Raw genomic sequence first — 23,781 nt, 5'->3', positions numbered from 1 at the left:
ATGACATATTATTTTAAGTAAATTTTGATTGTGTTTTTCATATTTCTATTTCTCATTCTATATGATAAATATGAGTGTCATATAAGCCACTCTTAAGGGAAGCAATCTTTACACATAGACTAAAATTACTGTCAAATTTACATATACACACCTGTTTATATATTTAGGCAATACATCTATATATATTTTATGTTGAAAGTTTATATTTATATTTAAAGATCAAAACGAGAAGAATAACTAGGATTAGGTACATGTGCGGCAGTGGTATTTTTACCTTAACATGAAACAAAAATCTAAGAAATAGAAAATTAGTTCATTACTTTAGTATCTTTTAATATAAGGTGAAATATTGGACATGTTTTATAAGTATAAATTGAGAAGCCGTGCTTGCTTTCAAATGTAATGCAAACTAATAATAAATTAGTGTCCAATCAAATAACACAGTACAATGAAATAAATTATTGATAAACTGAAAACACTGGGGAGACGTCGAATCTTTGTGGGTCGCCAAAGAGATGTAATTGGCGAGTGGTGATTTCACGCGTCGCCACGGCAGATACACACCGCAACAATTAGGCAAACAATTTTCGCGAAAACTCGAGGCGGCGCTCGCTTATCTTCTTGACGAGACTTTTCGCTCGCGTCACAGCGACAATAACCGCGTAAGCGTATGCAACCGATAAATTCAAGAGCCATGCGCCGCGTCAAAGGCGCCAACTCGTGCATACGCGAAACCCCGCCAAACATCGTGGATTTATTATCGCGTAAAGATTCCGGCTCCAGTGAATAAGCCACGATCGGATAACGACGGCGCGTAATTACCGGTAATTTCAGTGCGAAGGGGTTTAGAACTACGGAATCAAGGGCTCAGAAACACTCGCGAGGCAGGGCGGCCAGGAGGGTGAGCGGGGCAGAGGTGAGAAGGGGTGGAAGGCGAAGGGGATGAATGAGTGCCCCAGGCCGAACTTTCTCGGCTGTCCGAATCATACTGGCCGTTGTGCTCGCTGTCGACAATTAAAACAACAGTTCAAGACGCGGCGGTGTAGCTTTCGTGCCGCGGGTGGAATTCCGTTTTCCAGCCTGTGCAGCGACTGCACCAAAGTGGGGTGCATAAATCGCGCGGGTGCCGAATATTCGGCTGCCGCCGCGTCGTCCACTTCTCTCCACCGTGCTGAAAGAGAGAAAGAGAGAAACGGATAGAAGGGGGCGGGGAAGGGGGGAGGGGAAAGAGAGTCCGCTGCAACTCTCCGGGTGCAGTCGAGACATACGTATACACACGCGACACACGCACGCACACATACGCACGTACACACCAACGGCCCTCCTATTTATACCGCGAAATTCCCGGAAGGAGAAGGCAGATAGCATCGAACCACCGACATGTACGAAAGGAGGACCTACCTATAATTTTCCCCCGATTCGTGGCTGTCGACCACCGGCCACCGGCTGCACGCATATCCGCATTCAATCAAGCCGCGCACCGCGAACACCTCACTCCTTCTCTTTCTTTATTTCTCCTTCTCCCTTTCTCTCTTTCTCTCTCCCTTTCTCTCTCTCTCTCTCTCTTTCTCTTTTTCTTTCCCTTTCGTCTTTCTCTCTATCCCTTCCCTGGCTCCCCGTCAGCCCCCCGTGTCCTCCCTGTGCGCGGTCGCGAGTTCCATGACTCTCTATTCTCTTTCCTATCTTTTTCTTCTCGTCCGCGAGCGGAATGCACGCGCCGTGCTTTAGGTCTTCGTTTTTCGTTCGTTCGCCCGTCAGAGAGAGCAGAGTTCTCGCGTTGGGGGTGGCGGGCAGAAAGGGGAGGATCTAGAAAAGCTGCCGTCGATACTCCTCGCGCCAATGTGTCGACGAGTGGCTACCGATTGATAACGCTCGTGGATTTTTATTGTGTGTAAATCGACAATTTACAGCCGTCGTTCGTGAGTATCTACAGCTAGCTTTGTTGAAACAATGACGGAGTCGCACGTAAAACGCGTGTCCATGAACTCCCTCGCGCACGTTCGAAGATTTCAGCAGAGAAAAAAGAAAAAGGCCGCGGCACGTAGTCGTGCAAGGTTGCGTGCAACCGCGTAGCAGTAACCTATTCGCGAGGGGTACAATGCGTCGGCGTGAGCATTTTCGGTGATCAAAGATACAAGCGAGTTTTGGTCGTTATCCTTGCAGAAGATGCCTAAATTGCTTACCGTGTTCCCAAAAATAGTTAATTGCACACGGTTGCACGCAACGTGAATTGCATATCGTTTTTCTCTGTAATTTTTGGCAGAAGGGAAAAAATATAAAAGAAAAAACGCGGCTCGACACCCCACGAAACTTGGAGATAATTTTCTCGACGTTCAGTCGCATGACTGAGTCGCAATGTTAATGTGTGTTCTGAGAATGTGGATTATATATTATAAAATTAATTTTTTTTTTCAATATACACGATGTGTTTAAATGAGTGGAGATAAAATAGAAGAATGCCCGATTTAATATATCTTTATACGGAGAGAATATTGTAGGAAAAATTACAGTACAATTTTAGTAATCTGAGAATAGACTGACACTATTACGAAAATTATAATAAAACCTAGTATACCTAGTAAAAATAACTATAAGTATGATAATTTTTACTACATTTATAGTAATTTTTATTATGTTCATGGTCACTTTTATTATGTCTTATTATAATTTTCATTATAGTGTCAGTCTATTCCAGGAATAGACTGACTAAAATTATTCTAATTTTTACTACAATATTCTTTCTGTGTAGATTTTGGATAAGGAATTTATATGATTGCGTGTAAATTTACGTGAACGTGCTGTTTAAATCTACAATTTTCCTAACAGATAAAATAAGGAAGCAGGGAGGATGCGCGATGAAACTATCAGCGTCTTCAGAGCTAATTTCTGAATCGAGAACTTCAAAGAGACCGATTATAACTCGCGATCGTAAGGTTAATATAATGCAGCCCACAATCTATCGCACATCGCGGGCGATGAATTTCCACTTTCATTCAGATTTCTGCACACGAAAACGCGCAGTCATCGGCTTCATTAAGCTCCTCTATCGTCTACAAAGCGGTCGACGCGAGACAACGCGAAAACGCTAGCGCTATGGGAATTCTGAGAAGATAATATTTGCCCCGATGGCAATCAACCGTCCAGACGGCGGCCAGACAAGACAATGATAGATCAATCTTAGTCTCGCACGCTCGGATGCACGTCACGTCAACCCGTTCACCCGCTTCGCGACCTCACGATCGTGTTTGCCGTCGGGCAAAGGCTTAGGGAAGAGTCACCGACGACCGTGACCAATTAACAAAAGCACAGCCGCCGTTTTCGACAATGAGGTAAGCGCGTCTTCCTTCGTCCATCAGTCAGTCAGTCAGTCAGTCAGTCACCCTCGACCGACGATCCGGTCGGGAGGTCAACGGTAGCGGGAGGCAGACAACGCTGTGTAAACACAGGAAGTGGCCGATGGGTGATGATGATATGGTCATCGGTAAGCCTTTCTCATCGGCGTGCCATCTCGTCATGTTAAAAAATGCCTACGAGATTGAGAAGCTCGATAAGCAACTAAAAGGAGTCTCTTTTCCTCGCAAACATCTTGCTTGAGATATTTCGAGGATTTTTTTTTCTGAGAATTCTTGTGGAATTAAGTGGACGCCACAGTGAGTAAGAGAATTAAAATAACATGTTTACGAAAATATGTTTACCGAGGGCTAACACTTTTTAACTCGAGTCTGCATTCCAAGAGTTATAATGTAATTATTACAGATAATTATTTCTACCTGGGTGATTAAATTAATCGTCTTTGAAGGAACGCGTTATGTAAAGATTATACAGAAACCCCTATTTATCTAAGAGAGAACTTTGCAGCATATAGATATATTTTTTTTTATAAATCAGTACATTGTTTCACAATTAGCGTTTGTTAAACGAATTCGTAAATTTGATTTTGCTTTAAATATTCGCTAAATGTACTTGTAAGTGCGGTTAATTAAGATATGAATATGACTTACATACTTATCGGGAGCTGTGTGTGTATGTGACCGTATGGGAATGTGTATATATAGAGCGTGATCGACAAGGAACGATGGACCAGAAGTGAATGCTGCACTGAGTCGTAGATGCAGTGGTTAACTTCGTTGACGGAACCTGGAACAATTTTAAAAGATTACAGAGAGAGAGAGAGAGAGAGAGAGAGAGAGAGAGAGAGAACATTTCAACGCGCATTTATCCAAGTAAAACTACCCAAAGAGAACACAAAATCACGATGACGTCAAAATGACAAAAAAGTGATTAAAGAACTCGATCACGTTTCGATCATATTCTCGTCAAAAAATATCGATTTTTTATAATCACTCACATATTTAAAAAACATAGAACATAAAGGATGAATTTTTATTATCGAACTTACGCCGTCGTGATTTTCTGTTCTCTCTGAATAACCTCTATCGCTGGATTTCATCGCTACGATGAATATCGGACAGTAATGTCATTTTTCTCTCAAAAAGAGATGCTGTATTTCAGAAATACTTTTTACGTATTGCGTTGACGTTACATCATCATCGTTTATGCGTATCATAAATATTCATTTTAAACTGTATAACCGAAACCTTGAACTTGACGACATCGTTTTCCGATATCTTGGATATTATCAAAGCACATTCGAAACCAATGCGCGCTTCAACGCCTGGCGCGTAATATTGTAAGACCTTGTTAATCTATAATCTACTAATTACTTTATAACTTACAATTATTCCGAGATTTCGCAACACACGTACGCATCGTTCTTCCGACATGTTACAATTTGCGCGCAATTTGACTTGGAGCTTCAGAAGAACTTTGCCGAGATGGCGGTAGCATACAGTGGACTTCTCCGACGAATCCTGCCAAATAAACGTCTCATGCAAAGATGGCTAAAAGAACCAATGTCTAAACAATCAAAAAACATCGATTTTTTATAATCACTCATATATTTAAAAAACATAGAACATAAAGGGTGAATTTTTATTATTATATGAAAAAAATATCGGGTCTCTGAGATGCACTTAATGGACCGCCTGGCACCATCTAGCGGTGTCAGAGAGAGAGACTTTCATGTCTAAAGGGACGTCTACATTGGAAGTAAATAGCAAGAAGTAGGAAGTAAGAGTAAGAAATTGATCAACCACAGTCGAATGTGAGAAGAATAATCAACTATGATTGGTCAATTTCTTATTCTTACTTCTTATTTCTTACTGCTTACTTCCAATGTAGACGTCCCTTAAGGCTGCGTTCCTTTTGGGCGCTCACGCGCTTTAAGCGCTTATAAGCGTCACTCTATCTTTCTTCCGCATCTAATAAGCGATAAAGATAGAATGGCGCTTACAGCGCGTGAGCTGTAAAAAGGAATGCATTAAAGCGTCGTCTACAATATGCGGTAGGCTTGGAATAAGAAGTAAGCCGTAAGAATTGGCCAATCGTAGTCGATTATTATAAAAATAATCGTCTATGATTGGTTAATTCTTACGGCTTACTTCTTACTCCAAGCTTACTCCGCATATTGTAGACGACGCTTAAGTAGTACGACTCAACCACAAAGTGGACAAATTTTTACTTCTCAACATTATCGAACAATTGTTCGAATATATTGTTATCTCCCTTCATTAATAAAAAAAAAAAAAATAATAAGCCTTTCTAACACGTAATGTATTATGCTACCAGCTACATTTAAATCTATAATAAATTTTAAACTAATCCAGACAATATATGCATGAACACACAAAAGCCTTATCAATCATTCATTAAAGTTAAATAAAATTGAATATTATTACAGCAAATTAAAAAAACTACTAATTAAAACGAAAACTTTGAAAATAATCGATCTTTTGATTCACTAATCCACTAGCGTCTATACTTGACGAATGAATGACTAGCATCAGTTAAGAAGCCAGTAGTGGGACAAAATCAGTATATAAAGGTCGATGATAGTAGAAAAAAAAAAATAAACGTGGTTGATGTAGTAACGATATCAGAGAGCACGTGTATGATATGCAAGATGCAAATAACATGAAATGCGAATAGTGATTGTCATAGTCATCGTGTAAGAGGTAACCCTAGTATTGATTATTATCACGTTATTATTATTTTTTTTCTTTATTCTCACAGAAATCTTAGTAGATTCCTTGTAAACATAAAGATATTTGATACAAAGTGTTTTGTGAAAAACATTATTATAAAATAGATATTTTTATGCAATGTACATTGTGTTAATTGTAATTATTTATTTTGATATCAGTATTGTATTTGAATTTTAAAAATATCAATAATGTTAACATTTTATATAATTGCATCATACATGAATCATTGCAAATTTTATATAAGTTTATTTTATCAATCAGAACTTTTGATATTACTTTGTACAAATAAGCTATGCTTAATGTTATATTTATTTCAGAAGTTTATAATTTTTTGGAGTTCTATAATTAAACATCATGTGGGAAGAAAGCCTGAATACTATTGTTTTACCTACACTGTCCACCATGGTTTTTTTTATATTCACCTTCAATTTCTTAAGGTATCTCATGGGTGATCCACATATTCAGATTAGAGATATCACAAAGGAACATAGTTGGAAGGCAATCAAAGGAATAACTAAGGTACTTTCAAGGATTACGAAATGTGTTCTGTATTCCTTGTATCTTATATCTCTGTTATTCACTGGATTTATTCAGTTTGTGCCATGGTTTTAAAAATAATAATGAAATATTAATATAAATATGTTACAGAAATATTTTTTATATATATGTATTCATATACAGGCATATTACTGTAGTATTTGTGAAGCTTTATTGAATATCAGTGGTCTTTACTGTGATTCTTGCGGTGTGTGTGCGGACCAAGGTTGTGTAAAGCTTGCTGATAAGCAACTTAAGTGCAAGTCTATTACTCTCACTAATGATCAATCAATGAAACATCATTGGATCAAAGGTGTGCTTGCTAATTATGTTTACTAATTTCAAATAGATTCAATGTTTTTCACTCAATCTTTTCAGTTATTTATTTTTCATGTTTCAAGGTAATCTGCCACTTGTTGCCATTTGTTACATCTGCAGAGAAGAGTGCGACATAGAACCTGGTCTCACAGATTGGTGGTGTTGTTGGTGTCAGAGATGTGTTCATGAAGCTTGCAAACCTGTTCTTTCTGAAGTAATAATCAGCAAAATATTTCCTTTATATCGACATATTTCATTCTGTTAAATAATTTGTAGGAGTCAATTATGTTTTCCTTTCAGATATGTGATTTTGGGACGTTTAAATTAATGATTATTCCACCAGGGAGTTTAGAAGTGATAAATCGACGTAGAACAATGAGGCGCAGATTACACCTTCGTTCCATTATAACACCAAATTGGCCTAAATGGAATCCAATTATTGTTGTAGGTAAGCAAAAATCAAAATCAACAATTGTCTATAAAGTATCTACACAGATGAAGCAATATTATTAAATAAATAAGTCATCTTTTCATGATACCTGTCTCTATAGGAAATAGAAAGTCTGGGAATAACGACGGAGGCCAAATTCTATCTCTGTTCAGAAGACTATTAAATCCTGCGCAGATCGTGGATTTAGCAGAACGCGATCCGGTCGCCGCTCTCGAATGGTGCCGCTTGTTGGGAAAAACTCCGTGCACTGTTCTTGTTGCAGGTGGTGATGGAACGATTGCTTGGTTGCTGAACACCATTCATAAGCTTAGCTTGAAGGTGATTTTTGTTTTCTTTTTTTTTTATTATGATCACACACTAGTATATTACCTCAACACAAATACAAACAAATATTTTTACACGACACAGCCTGTCCCATCTGTAGCAATAATTCCTTTGGGGACAGGCAACGATTTGTCCAGAGTATTAGGATGGGGAAAGGAACATGATAAGCATATGGATCCGGTCGAAGTCCTGCAGAATATACGGATTGCGCAAGAAGTAAAGCTTGATAGGTATGAAATGAAAAATACTTTTATATCACCTATTAGATCTAGTTTCTGAACAAGTTTCTGGGATTTAGATGGTCCGTTATGATAAAACCATACGGCGGACTGGGATTCAGAGGATCAGATCGGACACTGTTTATGTACAACTACATAAGTGTGGGTGTGGACGCACAAGTAACTTTGAATTTTCATCGTACAAGAGAGAGTCGATTTTACTTGTTTAGTCATAGAATATTCAACAAGGTATCTTTCTTCATTCAATAAATAAGTTTCTTGTTTATTCATACGATTTCAGTAGAATTTGTATACTTATATGCATTGTAGTTATTATACTTATGCTTTGGCACGCAACAAGTCGTGGAAAGAGAATACAAAGATCTTGAACAAAGTTTAGAAGTCTATTTAGACGACCAAAAAGTGGAGTTGCCTTCCATTGAGAGTGTAGTGATACTCAATATTCCATCTTGGGCTGCCGGAGTCGATTTGTGGAAAATGGGAATGGAAGGTTAGTCTATCTATCTAATAAAAATTTCAGTATTGAGAAATTTAGGTTTAAAATTATCATATGTCAAATATCAACAATATGTTAAACAGACGAAGAACACGTGAATGTACAGAGTATTAACGATGGCAAATTGGAAGTAGTAGCTCTTTACTCTTCATTTCATATGGCTCAGCTACAAGTAGGCCTCTCAAAGCCACATCGAATTGGTCAAGCTAAATCTGTAAAGGTATTTGCAAGATTAAATTATTATACAAATTTTCTTGTGTACGCAATTATATATAATGTACGATGTATTATTTGTATCACCTAGATCAAATTACTACGGTCGTGTGCTATACAAGTGGATGGTGAGCCATGGTATCAACACCCTTGCGAATTCAACATAACGTATTGCAATCAGGCATCTATGTTGATGAACAATGCTGACTAACTGAGCACTTTCAAATGTGGTATCGCATACATTTTATGTGCATTTGTACAAATGCATTTATTCGTGTACATGTCGTTGTTCGAGTAACGATATTCAACTCGCATAAACTCGATTATAAGTCAGCTTTTTGATGATGTGTAGTATTTACAAATATTATACAATTTGTATTGATGGTATTATGGAAGTAACTAAGAATCTCTAGTCAGTTACTCCTAAGTTATATAAATTGTAAGTTGCATGTGATATAAATTGTGTTAATTATATAATAATTATATATTAATTATATAATTACATATAATTATTAATTACATATACATAATTATAATAATTATATAATTATTATATAGTGATATATACGTAGTGACTACAATTAAATATATGACATGCAGTGTATTAATTAGTGCAACATTTCTAACGCCGTTGTACGTAAGACGCTTATGAAATATTGACGTTTTAGTGAGATTAAGATCTTTTAGATGTTACAAAAAATATTTTTTTATATAAAGCTAACAAGCTAACAAGAAATAATGTGTTGTATTTTTATTTACTCCTCTTTTATTACATATTAATCCTGTCGATGTATCACAATCGACCCACGCATAATCAACTAATTTCAGGTGATTGAGAAATTACTGTAACACTTCAATCTGAGTTATACGAATCTCTTTCAACACATACATTTGGAAATAATCTGAGAAAATTACGTAAACGTAAAATTTTTACATCAAACAATTAAACAAATGTAACAAGAGAATTAATTTAATAGAAACTATGACAGAACGCCAATTGCAATTTGCACTCCTTTTGATTACTGTTTGGATAATGCACGAAACAGCTAGAATGATGAAGAATATTGATTAATCAACAATTGGAAGAGTGAAATTAATAACTGTCGTGAATATTTTTGGATTAATTAAGAATGACGAATGTTAATATTCAAAAATTTATGATCCGAAATATGACAGATAAAAATTACCTGTAAGTACGTATTAAAATTGAGAAAAAAATAATTTATTAAAATACAATTATTATTATTATACAATTATTATTATTATACAATTATAATTGATAGACAAATAGAGAAAATGTAAATTTTCATGAGAGATGACAAATTACTGTTGTTAACATTTTTCATAAATATTTCGCGTCGAGATAATACGAGTAATCCGTATCTCTCCGAGCTATTAAAAGGATTCCTTTTTGAAACAAAATCCGAACTGATCACATTTGTATCGAAGGATTCTGGCGAGTTGCGGCGGGCCGCAATAAAAGACTGTGATCTTCCCTTTTTTCCTATCCTGGAGTTGCTTGAACACCTTATCCCAATTAGGACGGCCCGCATTTGTCCTGGTCTTCAAACCTGTGATGAGATCACGCTTCTCCTAATTAACAAAGAGCAACATCAATGAATAAGAGAATTGTAAACCAAGTTTTATCATTTATACAAATGTCACACACTTGAACACTCTCACCTTTTCGTGCAGGAGATCCATCGCTAATTGCAAGCCGACTGCTTTCATATCATTCTTCTGCAACGCGCTCGTGATGTACATATGCATCTCTAAAAAGCGTTCCATGGTGATACCTAACTCGGCCTGTTCCATCTCGAGTTGAGACAGTAAGTTCACAAACCACTCAAACGAACGTTGATCACGATTGATCCAGAAGAAGTCCACCTGTGAAAGATGTTCGGCTACATTTAAATGTTTAATTAAGATATTTCGCTACATCTCTAAACACAGTTTATCATATTCAATCACGCGTTATTCTGCGAATATATTATGTGAAAAAAATTATTACTTTATTTAATTTTATACACGCAGAAAAAGGATCAGTCGCAGGAAAATATAGCTGTTGCAGCTAAAATGCATTATTGAAATAATGACAGCTAATGTCATTACTATTGAAGCTAAATTTATTAGCCATTTGAACTTCGGTGCTATAGGAAAAATATTCGCCGTTAGACACATACAATAATAATAAAACTGCACTTTATCTGCCAAAAACATAGAACTGACGCTTCGCACTGCGAAATCCAAACCAAGATTTCCCATTGATTTTTAACGTAGATTAATTCCCACGTTTATGCAAACACAAAAATCAATATCTTTTGTACCTATATAAATATACTAATTGACCCTTAATTCACCAACGAACAATCCCACGTTCATCAGAAGCGCGATAATTTCCCCTATCCAGCAGTTTTTGTTTCAAATCGCTACGACGTCTACAAGCAGAGCTATTGATAGTTATATCGATCCGCGTTCGCGATCAGCCGGCGTTGTGTGGTGGGTCAGCGCACCTGTTTGTTTACGTATACATTGTAGCGGCACCGCGTGCCGCAGCCGCATTCCCAGACTATTTTGGGAAGCGGTATCTCGCGCGAACGTGACGGCACGCTCTTTACTGACCTGCCCCACTCCGCGGCCTTGCCCCACTCCACGGCTTTGCTTCACTCCGCGGCCTAGACAAGCGCTGCCGCTTCGACCACGCTCTCGCTTAGACTACGCGGTCTCCTTACCACGTGGTCACCTCACCATTCGCTTCAGTTAGAGAGACAAGTGCAGCATGACAAGAAATATAGTGCCAGAGAGAGAGAGAGAGAGAGAGAGAGAGAGAGAGAGAGAGAGAGCAAATTCCAGTGTACAGGGTGTTGCACTTACATACAGGTCAGTACGACGGGTTGCCTCGTCGACAGGCGTGCGTACCGTAGACCTTGGCGAAATTGTCACGCGTGCAATTGAACGCAGTAAACTTCATAGGAAAGAAAGCGCGCCTGCAGACGAGGCAACCTGTCGTACTGATCTGTATGTAAGTGCAACACTCTGTACATACCAATGGCGTGAGGACCGAGCAGCATCGATATCTGATGTTGATGCCGCGTTTTTAAACGGCTATAACTCGCGAATTAATCGATGTAGCGACATAAAACAAAAAGTAATCTTTTTGTCATGCATTCTTGCACATTTCTATACTACTCTTTTATTGTTCATTTGGAAGAATTGAGTGTTGTGATCGATTAAAGTACAGCAAACGCGCTTATGCGGCATGACTCAACATGAGCAGTACACACGTATAAGATATTTAGAAATAATCTTTATTTTTTTCTTAGTTATTCGAACAAATGTGCGCTTTTAATTTCAGCTAATAAATTTGTATCTCATAACGAATGCATTATACTTATAATAGTCAATGACAGCAAAACGATTAGTCTTTTAGCTAAGTTCGAATCAGCTGCTAACATTTAATTAATATTACTACGTCATTTCTTTGAGTATTTTAAATATCTTGAATTGAGTATTCTCAATGTTTCATTGATGAACCACTCGTGCTTTAATAATTCCATTAATTTCATCTCAAGATTAGCAAAGCGAGAGTTGAGAAATTTTAACAAAACTACACTCACCTTTCGTAGATTCATCACGGTGTGCGGGATTTCGCTGGCCCAGGAAAACGAACATTTCGGACAGGTGTGCCTCGCTTTCCAGTATCGATGCATGATCGATTGTAATATAGAGGCGAAAGGCGTAACTCCAATTCCTGTGCCGATTAGGACGGCGTGTTGCGCTCGAAAGATGTGACTCGATGGCGCTCCGTAAGGACCGTCCAGGAAGATCTACGATGACGACGTGTTACTCAGAATCGAAACGATTTAATTGAAATCATAAATCTCTCAAAGTCTTGAAGATGTTGCGGAAAAAAAAGTTGCATGAGAATCAGAGCTAGATACTTTACCTCCAATGGCTTTCCTACGGGGTAATTTATGGGCGGATGAGAGGAACCTTCAAACGACAAGTCTAAGCTTCCTGAACTGTTTGTGCTAATTTTACTAAAATTTTTTCTTAATCTTCCTTCTTCCATAACGATTTGTACATCCACTGGTGCGATTGGTGTCATCTCATTTGCCCCCGCGTTTGCATTGGACGCTGTACACATACGTGTACGGGTAAAAATATTATTACAATACGAATTTGTATTTTATAAGATGCCACATTTTATACAATGACGCATGCATCTACATAAATGTTAAATATATTCTAAATCAATCTTAACGTCAATCTATCTTTTTTTCAGTTATTAAAATCACGGTTATAAATAATGTAAATCACTTCTGATAATCGTCACTATTATGATAATATTTCAATATCTCCTCGCGCTATATTCTACACCTCTGCTTTTATAATTCTTTACAATTCTTTACAATATTTCGAAATGAAGGACATCATTATTTTTTATACTATTCACCGGAGTTTGATGGTGCATCGATGTCGTAACTGCATGTTTCGAAGCTGGGTGTCTTAAAAGCGATGATGGTCGGCTTCGTCCGCATGTATCGGAAGCTCTGGGCCAGTGATTTATTTTGCGGACTCAGATATGCCAAACCCAATGACTTCAATCGCGCGCGTTTCATCTGACTCTCGTCGAAGCTCCTCTCTGATTCTGACCTCATGTAATCACGAAGTCTGCGAGGCCATAAAAATAATATCTCACATGCATAAAATAATGCATTACAAATGACTGCGATTGTAATTCATATAATTTTTTACAGTAAATAAAGTATTTCATGATTCAACGAATGGATAGCGCGAGATAAGTATTACTTTTTTTTTGCGGGCGAATATAAGAATGTTTTATGCGTTATGTAAATCTACTCACACTCTAAGTCGTTCTTTCTTTTTTTTCTTCGTTTGCATGTCAGGCATTGAGTGTGACTTTTCGAGTGGTAGCTTGCTGCCAAGAAGCAGTTGATGAAGTCTCCTCTCTCTTCCCGGAATCATGCTTCTAGAATCCTGATTCGATCCTGGCGTATCTGTCGATTCAATATATGTGTAACTCAACATCAGCTCTCAAAATTTAATTTTCATTTAAGTTACTTAATTTATTTAAGTTTTATGTGTTTTATATCGATAACGTGATTAACATGAGAGAGAACTCTCGAATTCATTGTTCTCTCGACAGAATAATATACGTGAAATGAGATCGCGTGTCGAAGATATATCTTTATCTTGTAAGCAAGCCTTACTTTCCGGAGTTTTTAAGTATGCAGATTGATTATTAATAGGTGTACTCGTAGGTGACATTGTCTTCGCCAAATCAGATACGAACATGGGATTGTCGAGACCATACGGATGCTGTACGGATTCCGTCGAGGGCTTTTGTTTCACGATAAGAGGCGGTTTCTTGCCGTTGAGGAACCTACGCAATTGTGAACTCTCTTACATAGCGTGTAATAATCAGTCGTCCATTTTAATTCAGTGAAAATCAACTATTAGTATTACTTTGCATCTCGAGTCTTACATGTGCGTCGTAGAGCATAAGTCATCGCTGTACCAACGCTCTGTGACATGTTGACTACAAAAATAATAATTCAGTAATATTTAATCTTTAATTGAACTTACGATTTCTTACGAGGTGCAGTCGCGCTGTTCTCAATGGGTAAGATATCGCCGTGGTGAAGTTTGATTTGTTCCTTTTCAAAGTACGAGTACAAACTGTTGGTCCACTCGCCGACTGCGCGAATGTGCAGCCACATGTAATCTGTAATCTCGGCGTCAACGTTGTTAATCATCGCGCGAGCACGAGAGAGCGACAGGAGACGAAAATGTGAAGAACAATAAGGACTCACCTTCTTGTTCTGGAGCGCTGCTGATGGTGAACGGATGCCATTCGTATCTCGCTATTACTGGTATGTTGACGAAGACGTAATCACCAGGATGAAAGTGAAAATGCGGCGGTCTCTTGATTACCAGATGTGTCACTTTTGAAGGTAAGAGGAGGCCGGAACTTATATATGTCTTCCCGCGCTGAGAACGTAGCCATATCAGCCGACGGATCCTTTCCACTGAGTATATGATACCCGGTCCGATAAACCATTTCCAAAAATTTGGGCCATGGAAGATCATCAGAATCCAGAATGGTATGTACAGTAGATGAGACCAATAAAATACCTTGCAGAACGAAGGAAAGTTGCAAGAATTATGAGAATCCCATGAGAGTAAGTACACGGCGGGAGGAAGGGGAGGAATGGGAGGAAAATATTAAATCGTCGAAATATATCTCAGCTACGACATAAAGTCCGATATTGGCCGATATGTGTGTGATAAAAATCGAAGTACCTCGAAACATCCTCCGCGCCGAACAAAAGACATGGAACAGAGGGTCATGATGAAGAGTATAATGAGCAGAGCCACTCCAGTCGGATACGCACTGCCTGCCACTAAACCGAAGTGTCCAGGTCGACTTGTCAGCAACCACTCGGTCATCGTATAGTTTCCACTATTCATCTTTTCGTCTTTTATTATTACCGTGGCTGCGTGTATTCCATTAGAGATACAATTATTTCAATTCCATTAGAGAGTTAATTATAATTTTGCTTAGTTAGGAAATAGATTTCTCCCAAAATAGCATCACGGCTGCTTTTTTTTCGAGAACAAAATAGTCTTCAGTGTTTTGAGAATCGGTCAAGCGTGTTTGATGAATTGAATTAAAGAGCACTGGGAATTGATGTCAAATTATTGAGCATACCGCAATAGATAAGATGCATCAGAACGTGCATGATGCTGAAAACCCCGATCAGGAGTCCCGTCATCTTGTGGAGGTATATATGATGATCCAAAGGAACCACAGAGTTAAAGCCGTGCGTCCGCAAGAATGTGATGCACTGGCGCAGCATCAGAATCAAAATGAATGTGCAGTCGAAGTTCAGACACTGTCCTGAAAAATAATCTCGAGATTAGTTCAACTGATTCTTGTCAACCTTCAACTGATTAGAGCATGCATCATTAGCATAGCGTTAGATTTCTCTTACCGCATGCACGCGCGAACATCACGTAGCCACTGTTATGTCGGTATTCGTAGAGACGAGAAACGAAAAGCGCCACGTTGATGAGGATGAATATAGAGATGAAGGCGATGTAGACGTAATTGTTCTTCATGTACGGCTTCGTGAGCTGATACGGACGAAGAGACGAAAACACGCCCAAAGCAGATTTCCGTTTCGGTTTCGGTTGCGGTGGTACCAGCCATCGATCTATGCTACGATTGTTACGTTCTTATTTCTCACACTCACTGATTGGATGTAACAATTTAAGGATTAACAAAATGTCCCAACATAAAGAATAACAAAATCTCCAGGGAAAAATTTCAAAGAACAGAACAGAATTTTCTAAGAAGAAGAAGAAGAAGTAATCGAAACGTTAAAATCGGGAATTTACGAACTCTATAATTTTGAGAAATTTTGTAACTTCCGGCGCGTTTTGTAATTCTCTGTCAAACCTGATTGAGAGATTTTCCAGCAGACCGTCGTGCTTCTCCAGTTGCCTCTTCAGAGCCTCGAAAGTAATCGCTCCTCTGTTACCTTGATCGGCATCCTCGAAGAGCGCGATCGTTAGATCCTCGATTTGCTCATCGCTGAACTTCATTCCATTTTCCTCCATGCAGGCTCTCATCACATGTTCCAACTCGCGAAGTTGTATTAATCCGTCGCCTGTTCTCGTTGTTTAAGAGACAAAAATAACCTGAGTTTCATAAATATTATTTCCATAGAGTGAATTGAGATTTTAGACATTACCGTCGATGTCGTAAACTTTGAAGAGAAACTTAATCTTATCGTCCGGAGACTTCCCGGCGAATTGATGCATGGCATCCAAAAATTCTTGCAGCGATATTGCACCGGAATTGTCCTTGTCGAATATTTGGAAGACTCTCTCTGTGAAGAACGGCTGAAAGATGATTCCAACGAATATTATTATGATATTATAATTATTATAGTATTATTATTATCCTTAAATATGTAAATTCTTAAATAAAACCGGCTGTCTCGTTTCTTGGTAACTACATTAACAAAATTAATTGAATTGAATTGATTAATTGAATTGAAGAATGGAATTAAAACTTAAGTTCTGCGCTTGAAATGAAGAATACTTAGGCCTTCTCCCTACGTTCTTCGAAGTGACGATCTTTTTAAATTCCTCGCGCCGAATCTCTCTCTCGTTTCCAACAGTCTGCTTAAATATCTTCTCTAACCACTCGAGATTTCCTTTATCGAAGCCGGCAGGCGGTCTAAAACAAAAATTTGATCTCTTAATAGGTGAAAATTATTGTCCACGGTTTCATAGATTTAAGTTTTGATTATAAAAACATTCGTAAACAAACGTTATTGGTAGCTTTGTGATTAGTGTGTTACCTGGTTTTACTAATGCCAGATATGAACTCCATGATTTGGGTGGACGTAACGTATCCTGAGTTTTCTTGATCGATCAACCGGAACAGTTTGTCAGCAATCTATAGAAGGTACATCAAATAGACACAAAACATGTGTGATGGAGAATTTTTATATATCTGTAATACGTCGGGAAGATGAAATTTTGACACTTTTGAAAGAGTCGAAGAGAGTCTGGACGCGCTTACTCTTTTAGGTCCAATTCCACAACTTCCAGTTAACTGACTAGTTATTCCATTGGACTTGACCAATCGCATTTAACATTAAGAAGAGTTAATCAGAATTAAGATTATACATATGTATAATCAGATATACATATGTATTATCTCAGACTTCTATTCGTACATACATATGTATAATCATCTGATAATGTTTATCAGAGTTAAGTAATCACTATTGGAATTTAACCGGTAGTTAAAATGAAACGGATGTTGTGGAACTTGGCCTTAAAGTGAATCAGTAAATGGTCACCGATGTCAGTTATGAGTATAGCACTGAGCAGTTTCAATTCTATACTTATAACTGCAAATTAGTGTATATTCATTGCTTTCAATGATGTTTCACTGATTTAAGAGAGTATAGTTTAGATTCATTGAAATCAACGAGGAGGAAGCAAAAATTCTTTCTCTCGACATCTCACTGAAGTGACTTTTCTCAATGGAATCAGAACATACGCTGTATATCGCGAAAAATACGTGCAAAAGTTGTATACAAAAAAAATGTTTTCTACGGTCACTTGGTAGTACAGATTCGATAATAATAGACGAAGAAACGACGCGAATAACGTGTTGAGCTATATAAAAAGCGCTTGCAGCACGAAAAGCTCGTCTCAGCAGTCGCATCTTCGATTATATATGTATTTTTAAAACACTTCCAATCATGGTATCTCATCGCGCTGGCTATAATTACAACTACGGCAAATCGAGATTCCTTTCCTCTCATTTGCGATCCTGCCTAGATTCGTCTAATAATATTTTACCTCTTTCAATCTGCGCAATTGATCGTCATTCCCTCTGTTATAAAACATGCAATGTTTTATTTACCATACGTTAAGGAAATTATTATATACAATAAAAAAAGTGCAGTTAAAAGTTAATAAAATAAAATATTTGGACGGTAAATTAATAGCATAACACACGCGACTTATAATTTCATTTTTAATTTAGCATTTTTCCACAATAGGAATTTCTCGGTTTCGTCTGTAACTTCGCGTTGATTCAGAAATTATTTATGAGGACGAACATTACATCTTTAATTTCTCTCGTGTATATTTTCTTTAGAAATAAGAATAATGCAGCACTTACTCCTTTGGTGTGAAAGATCTGCTGAAAATTGACGAGATTTATTGGATTTTCCCCGCATAGCACGTACGCCACACTCTCGATTTGATCAACAAAATCCTTTTGCTTCTCGTTTCTGAAAAAGCGAAGACAATGCGATATTGGATGAACGTAGACGTAGCTGAAGTGCCGTCGGAAAGACACGGTGTATGCAAAAGTACAAATGTCCATAAATAATGGAAAAAAACGATGCTTACGTCAAGCGCCTCTTGAGAAACTCGATCCACTCATCTTGCTTCAGTAACTCGTCACGGTCCTGATCGAACAATATAAATAATTTCCCAAGAAGCACCTAAAAGATATCAATCAATTGTAAGCGGCGTGTAAACGTCATGTTCGCGACGAAGTTTTTACACTTATTACGTCTAATCAATTTAGTACTGAGCCCGTGCGACTGAAAGAGAATCGCGAGTCATTCGCGAAAGAAAAAGGACCGCGTGTATTTATTTAATATACGCGCATTTAACGCGCATTTAATGTGCATACAATGCGCTCACGCATTTCGAATATTATCTGGGGCAAAATTAATGCATGATAATGGGACAGTGATTTATTAAAATTCTAGCCTAAGGTGCGCACGGCGGCGACAGCTTTAACGTCGATTATGACGCATATCGATCACCATCGGCGCGGATCTCGGCAGCGGGTCTGTTACACGCACGTATCCACGTGCGTATTTCGCTCGCTCGCTCGTTAAGATATGGGTCAATGTCACGAGTGACTGCACCGCGTGCTCCCTCGGTACGTAGTGCGAGATCCAGAAACATATCCCAATATCGCTGTCGTAGAGTACAGACAGTGAGCGTGGCCTGTGCGAGGTGAGTACGTGCGAACCATTAATCTTGCTTCTTCTCCTCTTTCTTATTTTAATAGCGTCCTTTGAACGACCTGACGTCGGATTTTTGGCGTCTTGTTCGAGTTTAAGTATATACTTTGTTTTAAGACTTTAAGGGCGGATGTTGACGACAGAATTTTTAATAATTGAAATGAAACATACGTGACAACAATGTTGGATCTCCTTTGAAGGTGGTCGGAGGTATGCTGTTTTGTATAATTAATAATGAATTTTTGACATTTACAAAACTAAACTTCAGTTTTCTTGCATATCATTCAGATGAGATCATTCGCTATGAAAGAGCTAATTGAATTGTGTAAAAGGGTCTGTTACCCAAAATGAAAGGATCACTTGAGTATTTAGTTTTGCTATGTACGTCTAATACCAAGTAATTAAATGTGGATATTGCCATTAATGGGAGACATGTATCGAATACACGACGTCCATGCGAGAATTCCAGTATAGTCTAATCCGGAACCGCGCGTACAAAGGATGGCATTTTGCAGTGTAATTACGATGCCGTGACTAATCTGCGTCTCGCTTCTAAAATTAACGATGCGAGAAAGGAACGTGCCTCTGATGTCTCAAGTCAATCATTCCTAATTTTTTCTTCTCGCACGTACGCTGCGCAGGTGCGAAAGGGAGTCATAATCAATCACGATAGTTATGCAGGCTTGATATGACAAGCCACAATCGTCATTATGATACAATTCCGCAACGAAGGTTTCCGACTGAAAGGTCGATGTTGATCTTGCTATTCAATATTGGGAACACGTGTAAAACGTATGTATGTTCGCGCGCGGTATCTATTCACATGCTCTATTCATGCCCAGATCTATAACTCTCTCTATTCCACACCCGGTGACACCGCACATTTTGCGATGCAAAACTAATGATGATGTTTTTCTGCTTCCTACAATGATATTTCACGAATCACATACATTCGTTATTTTACTCGTGCTTAGGTTTCAAGTGAAAACAAGAGGCAGAGATTTTCCAAACCGCGCAAATTCCTTAGCGTTTCTTTGATAATATCTATTTTCAACGAACATATTTCTTGTATTTGCAACAGAGTTTCAAGCAGTACGCTCGTGGCGTTTCTCAGTGAAATAAATATCTCATCTAACAATAGCACAATCTCATCTCTTTTTTCTTCGATCAATCGGCTCTCGATATCGAAAGAAACGTGCACTTGAACGATGTGAATCGACACTCAACAATGCCCGGCTGATAATGACGGACGATAACGCGTCATAACGATGACGATTAAAGGGTTAATGGATGGTCAGTAAACGAGGTGTCGGCCCCAGCCGGCATCGTGTTCTACTCCACGGCTGGTACTCGCGATCGATCGATCGGTCCCAAGTGACGGAGGTGCTCGGGGAGCATCAAGGCCTCGCGCCCGAGGCGATCGGCCACCTTGATCGAAAACCGGAGGCCCTCGATAGAGACCCCCCGTTTCCTCCGATCGTATCGTCACCGCCGCCTCGGGTCTCCTTTTCCTACGGCGACGCGGATTCTCGAGCGTGAACTCATTGCCCGCCGATCGCGATCTCACGCGGAGACGATTGTCCGATAAAACGTCGCGCTGGGTCCCCGAGATCGCGAAACGTCGAAAACGCTCCACGGGCCCGATATGGGAAAACCCCACGTCGTCTTTATAGCGTAGCTCGCCTTATTTAGAGCGAGGCGTTTCCTTATAATTGGAAAAAAGAGAGAAAGAGGGAGACATACATATTATCGCGCGAGTGAACTCGATCTCTCTCAGAGCGACGTGCACTGAGAAAAAAATACTTGAAAATTTATTCGCGCGGGATATAAAGTCTATTCGCAGAAATAAATAATTTTACTTTGCAAAAGTAGACTTTATATCCCACAAATAAATTTCCAAGCACTTTTTTCCTAGTATTCCATGAAAAGAAGTAAGATCCTTCAGATCAAAGTTTTTCTTAGGAAAGACGATATTATTGTCGCAATAAATTGTAGCACAAAAAAGACTATTTGATTTTTTTCATCGATGACGATTGTCGCTCTTCAAATTTAACTGCGGGTTACGCTGAGAGATACTAATATTTCACGTATTTAAAACATCTGAAACGCGAAGATAAATGGGCCGAATTGAAGTTCCATGTTCGATCTATCAATGTCTTACACGCAATATGTACGCGTCACTTTTGTCAAATTGCGCGTTACGTAAATCGTAGACAGTATAATGACAGCACATTCCGCCGGAGAGGAAATGTGAAATGATTGACTGGACGATCGATTTCTACCTTGTAGAGAGCCGATATATTCGTGGCACGGTACCTTTATGGTCTATTAGAACAATCATGTGTCTAAGGCTCGTAATAATGTTACTTTTGAAATTCGTTCTATGTGAAATACACATATCCGAATTTAGAGTTAGATCTCAGTTTGTTATTTGAATTACTTAATATCTGTAACATTATATTTACAACCATGTTTCTGCTGAGAAACTCATATCTAACTCTAAATTCGAATCTGAGTATCTCACCTGAGGCAAGTTTCAAGTAATGATTGTTGATACAGACCTAAGAGATACGGCTCGCGTAATGATGAAAAATGTAATAAAAATATTGCTTTCTCACCATGCAACAAGTATATCCACTGCAAAATTGCGTGGAAAATTTTATCCCAATTCACCGAAAAGAATCCTGTAAAATTGAATAGAAATAGAACTGCTCACGCAATCCTGATCGGTTCTCAGACAAAAATTCCAACTGGTAAATCTACATCACGTTCCCTTTACCATACGTGTCTTACCTAAACCCGTCTTATATCAATCAGTCAGCATGTATATATCTTTTCAACGCCAGAGAGATGTTGGCTAAATGTCAAGTAATTCATTTATCAAGAAAGTAGCTTGGTTGGATCTTTACATCAATTTTCAGACATTCAATTACCTTTTTAGCGCGATCAATTACGATTCAAATTCGTGTTCTTACGGCTTTGGCTATCGATTATAAGGCTAACAAGAATATATATTATCTTGTTCTGTTCGGATATAAAGTAAATTATGATCCGAAGAAACGCCGATCACGAGGTGCTCTTGCTTTCTTTTTCGCTTTTTATAAGGATCGTAATCGCTTGACGAGCCAATATCCCCGGGACTTTGTGATGTAATTTCGAGGTTTCACGTCTAGTGCCACGCGAGCTTTTTTTTCCTGCGGTTCGCGAAAGAAAGTGAGACGGCAAGCCAATAATTACAATAATTGCAATTCCTCATGGCCACTTTAAGAAAGTGCCGCGACCAGATTGCCATTGCGAGGACGTTCCATCCTCTTTATTGTGGATCTGTGTCTGTGGTAAACATCAAAAAGGTTGCTTTGCGGATTGTATGCTGCTCATTTTTGCACGATGCTATTAAGAACATGCGGATATAATTATTTTATTCTCCTAGCAAAGTGATGTGTTTCGTGCAGATGCACACGACCTTCTCTCAAAGCAACTACCTTTACAAAGAAACTCATTTGGGAATCGCGCAATTCAATAATATAATAGCAATCAACCTTTTTGTCTGCGAAGAGGTATTTTGCTTTTGCTACGTTTTGCTTACAATCCATTATTTATCAAATGTTTTCATCCACTCCATTAACCGTGAAACTTGAGGTCTGTGTATAGAATTAAGACTTTTACAAGTATAAATGACGTCAGCGCACTACTTAAATTGCTCGACCGTATTTTGTTTATCTCTGTTAAATCCCGAGCCTTCGGATTTACGATTTAATGATCTTGGCATTTAATAATGACCGCTTTTATAAAGTACGATACCTTTTACGCGATTTTACGCTTTCCTTCTAAGGGATAAGGTTTTTATTCACTTTGCGTGACGAGATACGTCGAAAAAGCCATCGTAAAATCAGTCCGTGTCGTAAATTTGAAATTACCGTATAACCCACGATTTCACAAATGAGAGAGGTAATTCTACTGCAGCCAGAAAAATCTTGACATCTTCATCAAACATTTATATGTAAATATCAAAAAAATAAATCTTTCTTAATTGACTTCCTTCTTAGATCTCTAATTTAATTAATTCACTAATCTTTACATTTCTCTGAAACCTCAAAATATCTCTGATATTCTCAAAATCCGCTGAGGAATTATCAAAGGAAAAATAACTAACAATTAGTTTTAGAATGTCGCTATTTCGTTGTATATTTTCATGTGTTACTATATTTATTTTATTATCTATTTTTTATTTCAGTTGTGTCAGAAAAGTACCTGATCGTGAAAGAGTCTCCTAAAGGCTTCCTTGCTGTAACGCCCGGATTTTTCTTCCTGCAGTATCTCTGTACACTCCTTCAGGGTAGTTGTTCTCCTTCTTTCAATCAGGCATTCTTCCTCCATACAACTGATATTTTCCTCCATGTTGCTGGCTACTCTTCGCAATGGGTGTTGTGAGAAACAAACGGGAGTGCCACCGAAGAAACGAGATCACTGCCACTTCGGCAATTCATCACGGGATCAACAA

At 38.3% G+C, this 23,781-nt stretch overlaps 2 protein-coding genes across 4 annotated transcripts; one reads left to right on the top strand and one right to left on the bottom strand.

Moving 5' to 3' along the window:
- Positions 1-5,888: 5,888 nt before the first annotated feature.
- Positions 5,889-9,411, top strand: LOC116846502 (diacylglycerol kinase epsilon). 3 transcript variants are annotated; one of them, XM_032820468.1, is made up of 11 exons: positions 5,889-6,074; positions 6,422-6,623; positions 6,753-6,954; positions 7,043-7,173; positions 7,260-7,407; positions 7,511-7,728; positions 7,819-7,964; positions 8,033-8,201; positions 8,283-8,463; positions 8,553-8,689; positions 8,774-9,411. In XM_032820468.1, the coding sequence occupies exons 2-11, from the start codon at positions 6,459-6,461 to the stop codon at positions 8,891-8,893; spliced, it is 1,617 nt and encodes a 538-aa protein (XP_032676359.1). In that variant the 5' UTR covers positions 5,889-6,074; positions 6,422-6,458; the 3' UTR covers positions 8,894-9,411. The 3 variants fall into 3 exon arrangements, with proteins under 3 accessions (XP_032676359.1, XP_032676441.1, XP_032676535.1); XM_032820550.1 differs by having other exon boundaries at positions 6,786-6,954; positions 8,774-9,409; XM_032820644.1 differs by lacking the exon at positions 5,889-6,074 and having other exon boundaries at positions 6,459-6,623; positions 6,786-6,954.
- Positions 9,412-9,882: 471 nt separating this feature from the next.
- LOC116846403 (NADPH oxidase 5) lies at positions 9,883-23,719 on the bottom strand. The gene is made up of 19 exons (XM_032820218.1): positions 23,532-23,719; positions 18,652-18,746; positions 18,419-18,530; positions 17,079-17,176; positions 16,834-16,954; positions 16,464-16,614; positions 16,169-16,379; positions 15,702-15,928; positions 15,419-15,607; positions 15,010-15,203; positions 14,520-14,841; positions 14,293-14,431; positions 13,917-14,089; positions 13,550-13,703; positions 13,139-13,356; positions 12,629-12,819; positions 12,300-12,509; positions 10,366-10,569; positions 9,883-10,275 (listed from the first exon to the last, which is right to left on the bottom strand). The coding sequence occupies exons 1-19, from the start codon at positions 23,676-23,678 to the stop codon at positions 10,078-10,080; spliced, it is 3,354 nt and encodes a 1,117-aa protein (XP_032676109.1). The 5' UTR covers positions 23,679-23,719; the 3' UTR covers positions 9,883-10,077.
- Between the last annotated feature and the right edge of the window lie 62 nt (positions 23,720-23,781).

This window comes from Odontomachus brunneus, unplaced genomic scaffold (assembly GCF_010583005.1).
Source record: "Odontomachus brunneus isolate Ranch 3 - 2012 unplaced genomic scaffold, Obru_v1 Obru_scaffold_001, whole genome shotgun sequence".
Classification (NCBI taxonomy): domain Eukaryota; kingdom Metazoa; phylum Arthropoda; class Insecta; order Hymenoptera; family Formicidae; genus Odontomachus; species Odontomachus brunneus.
Note: the sequence above shows the minus strand (reverse complement) of the source record. Positions and strands in the feature narration are given on the sequence as shown.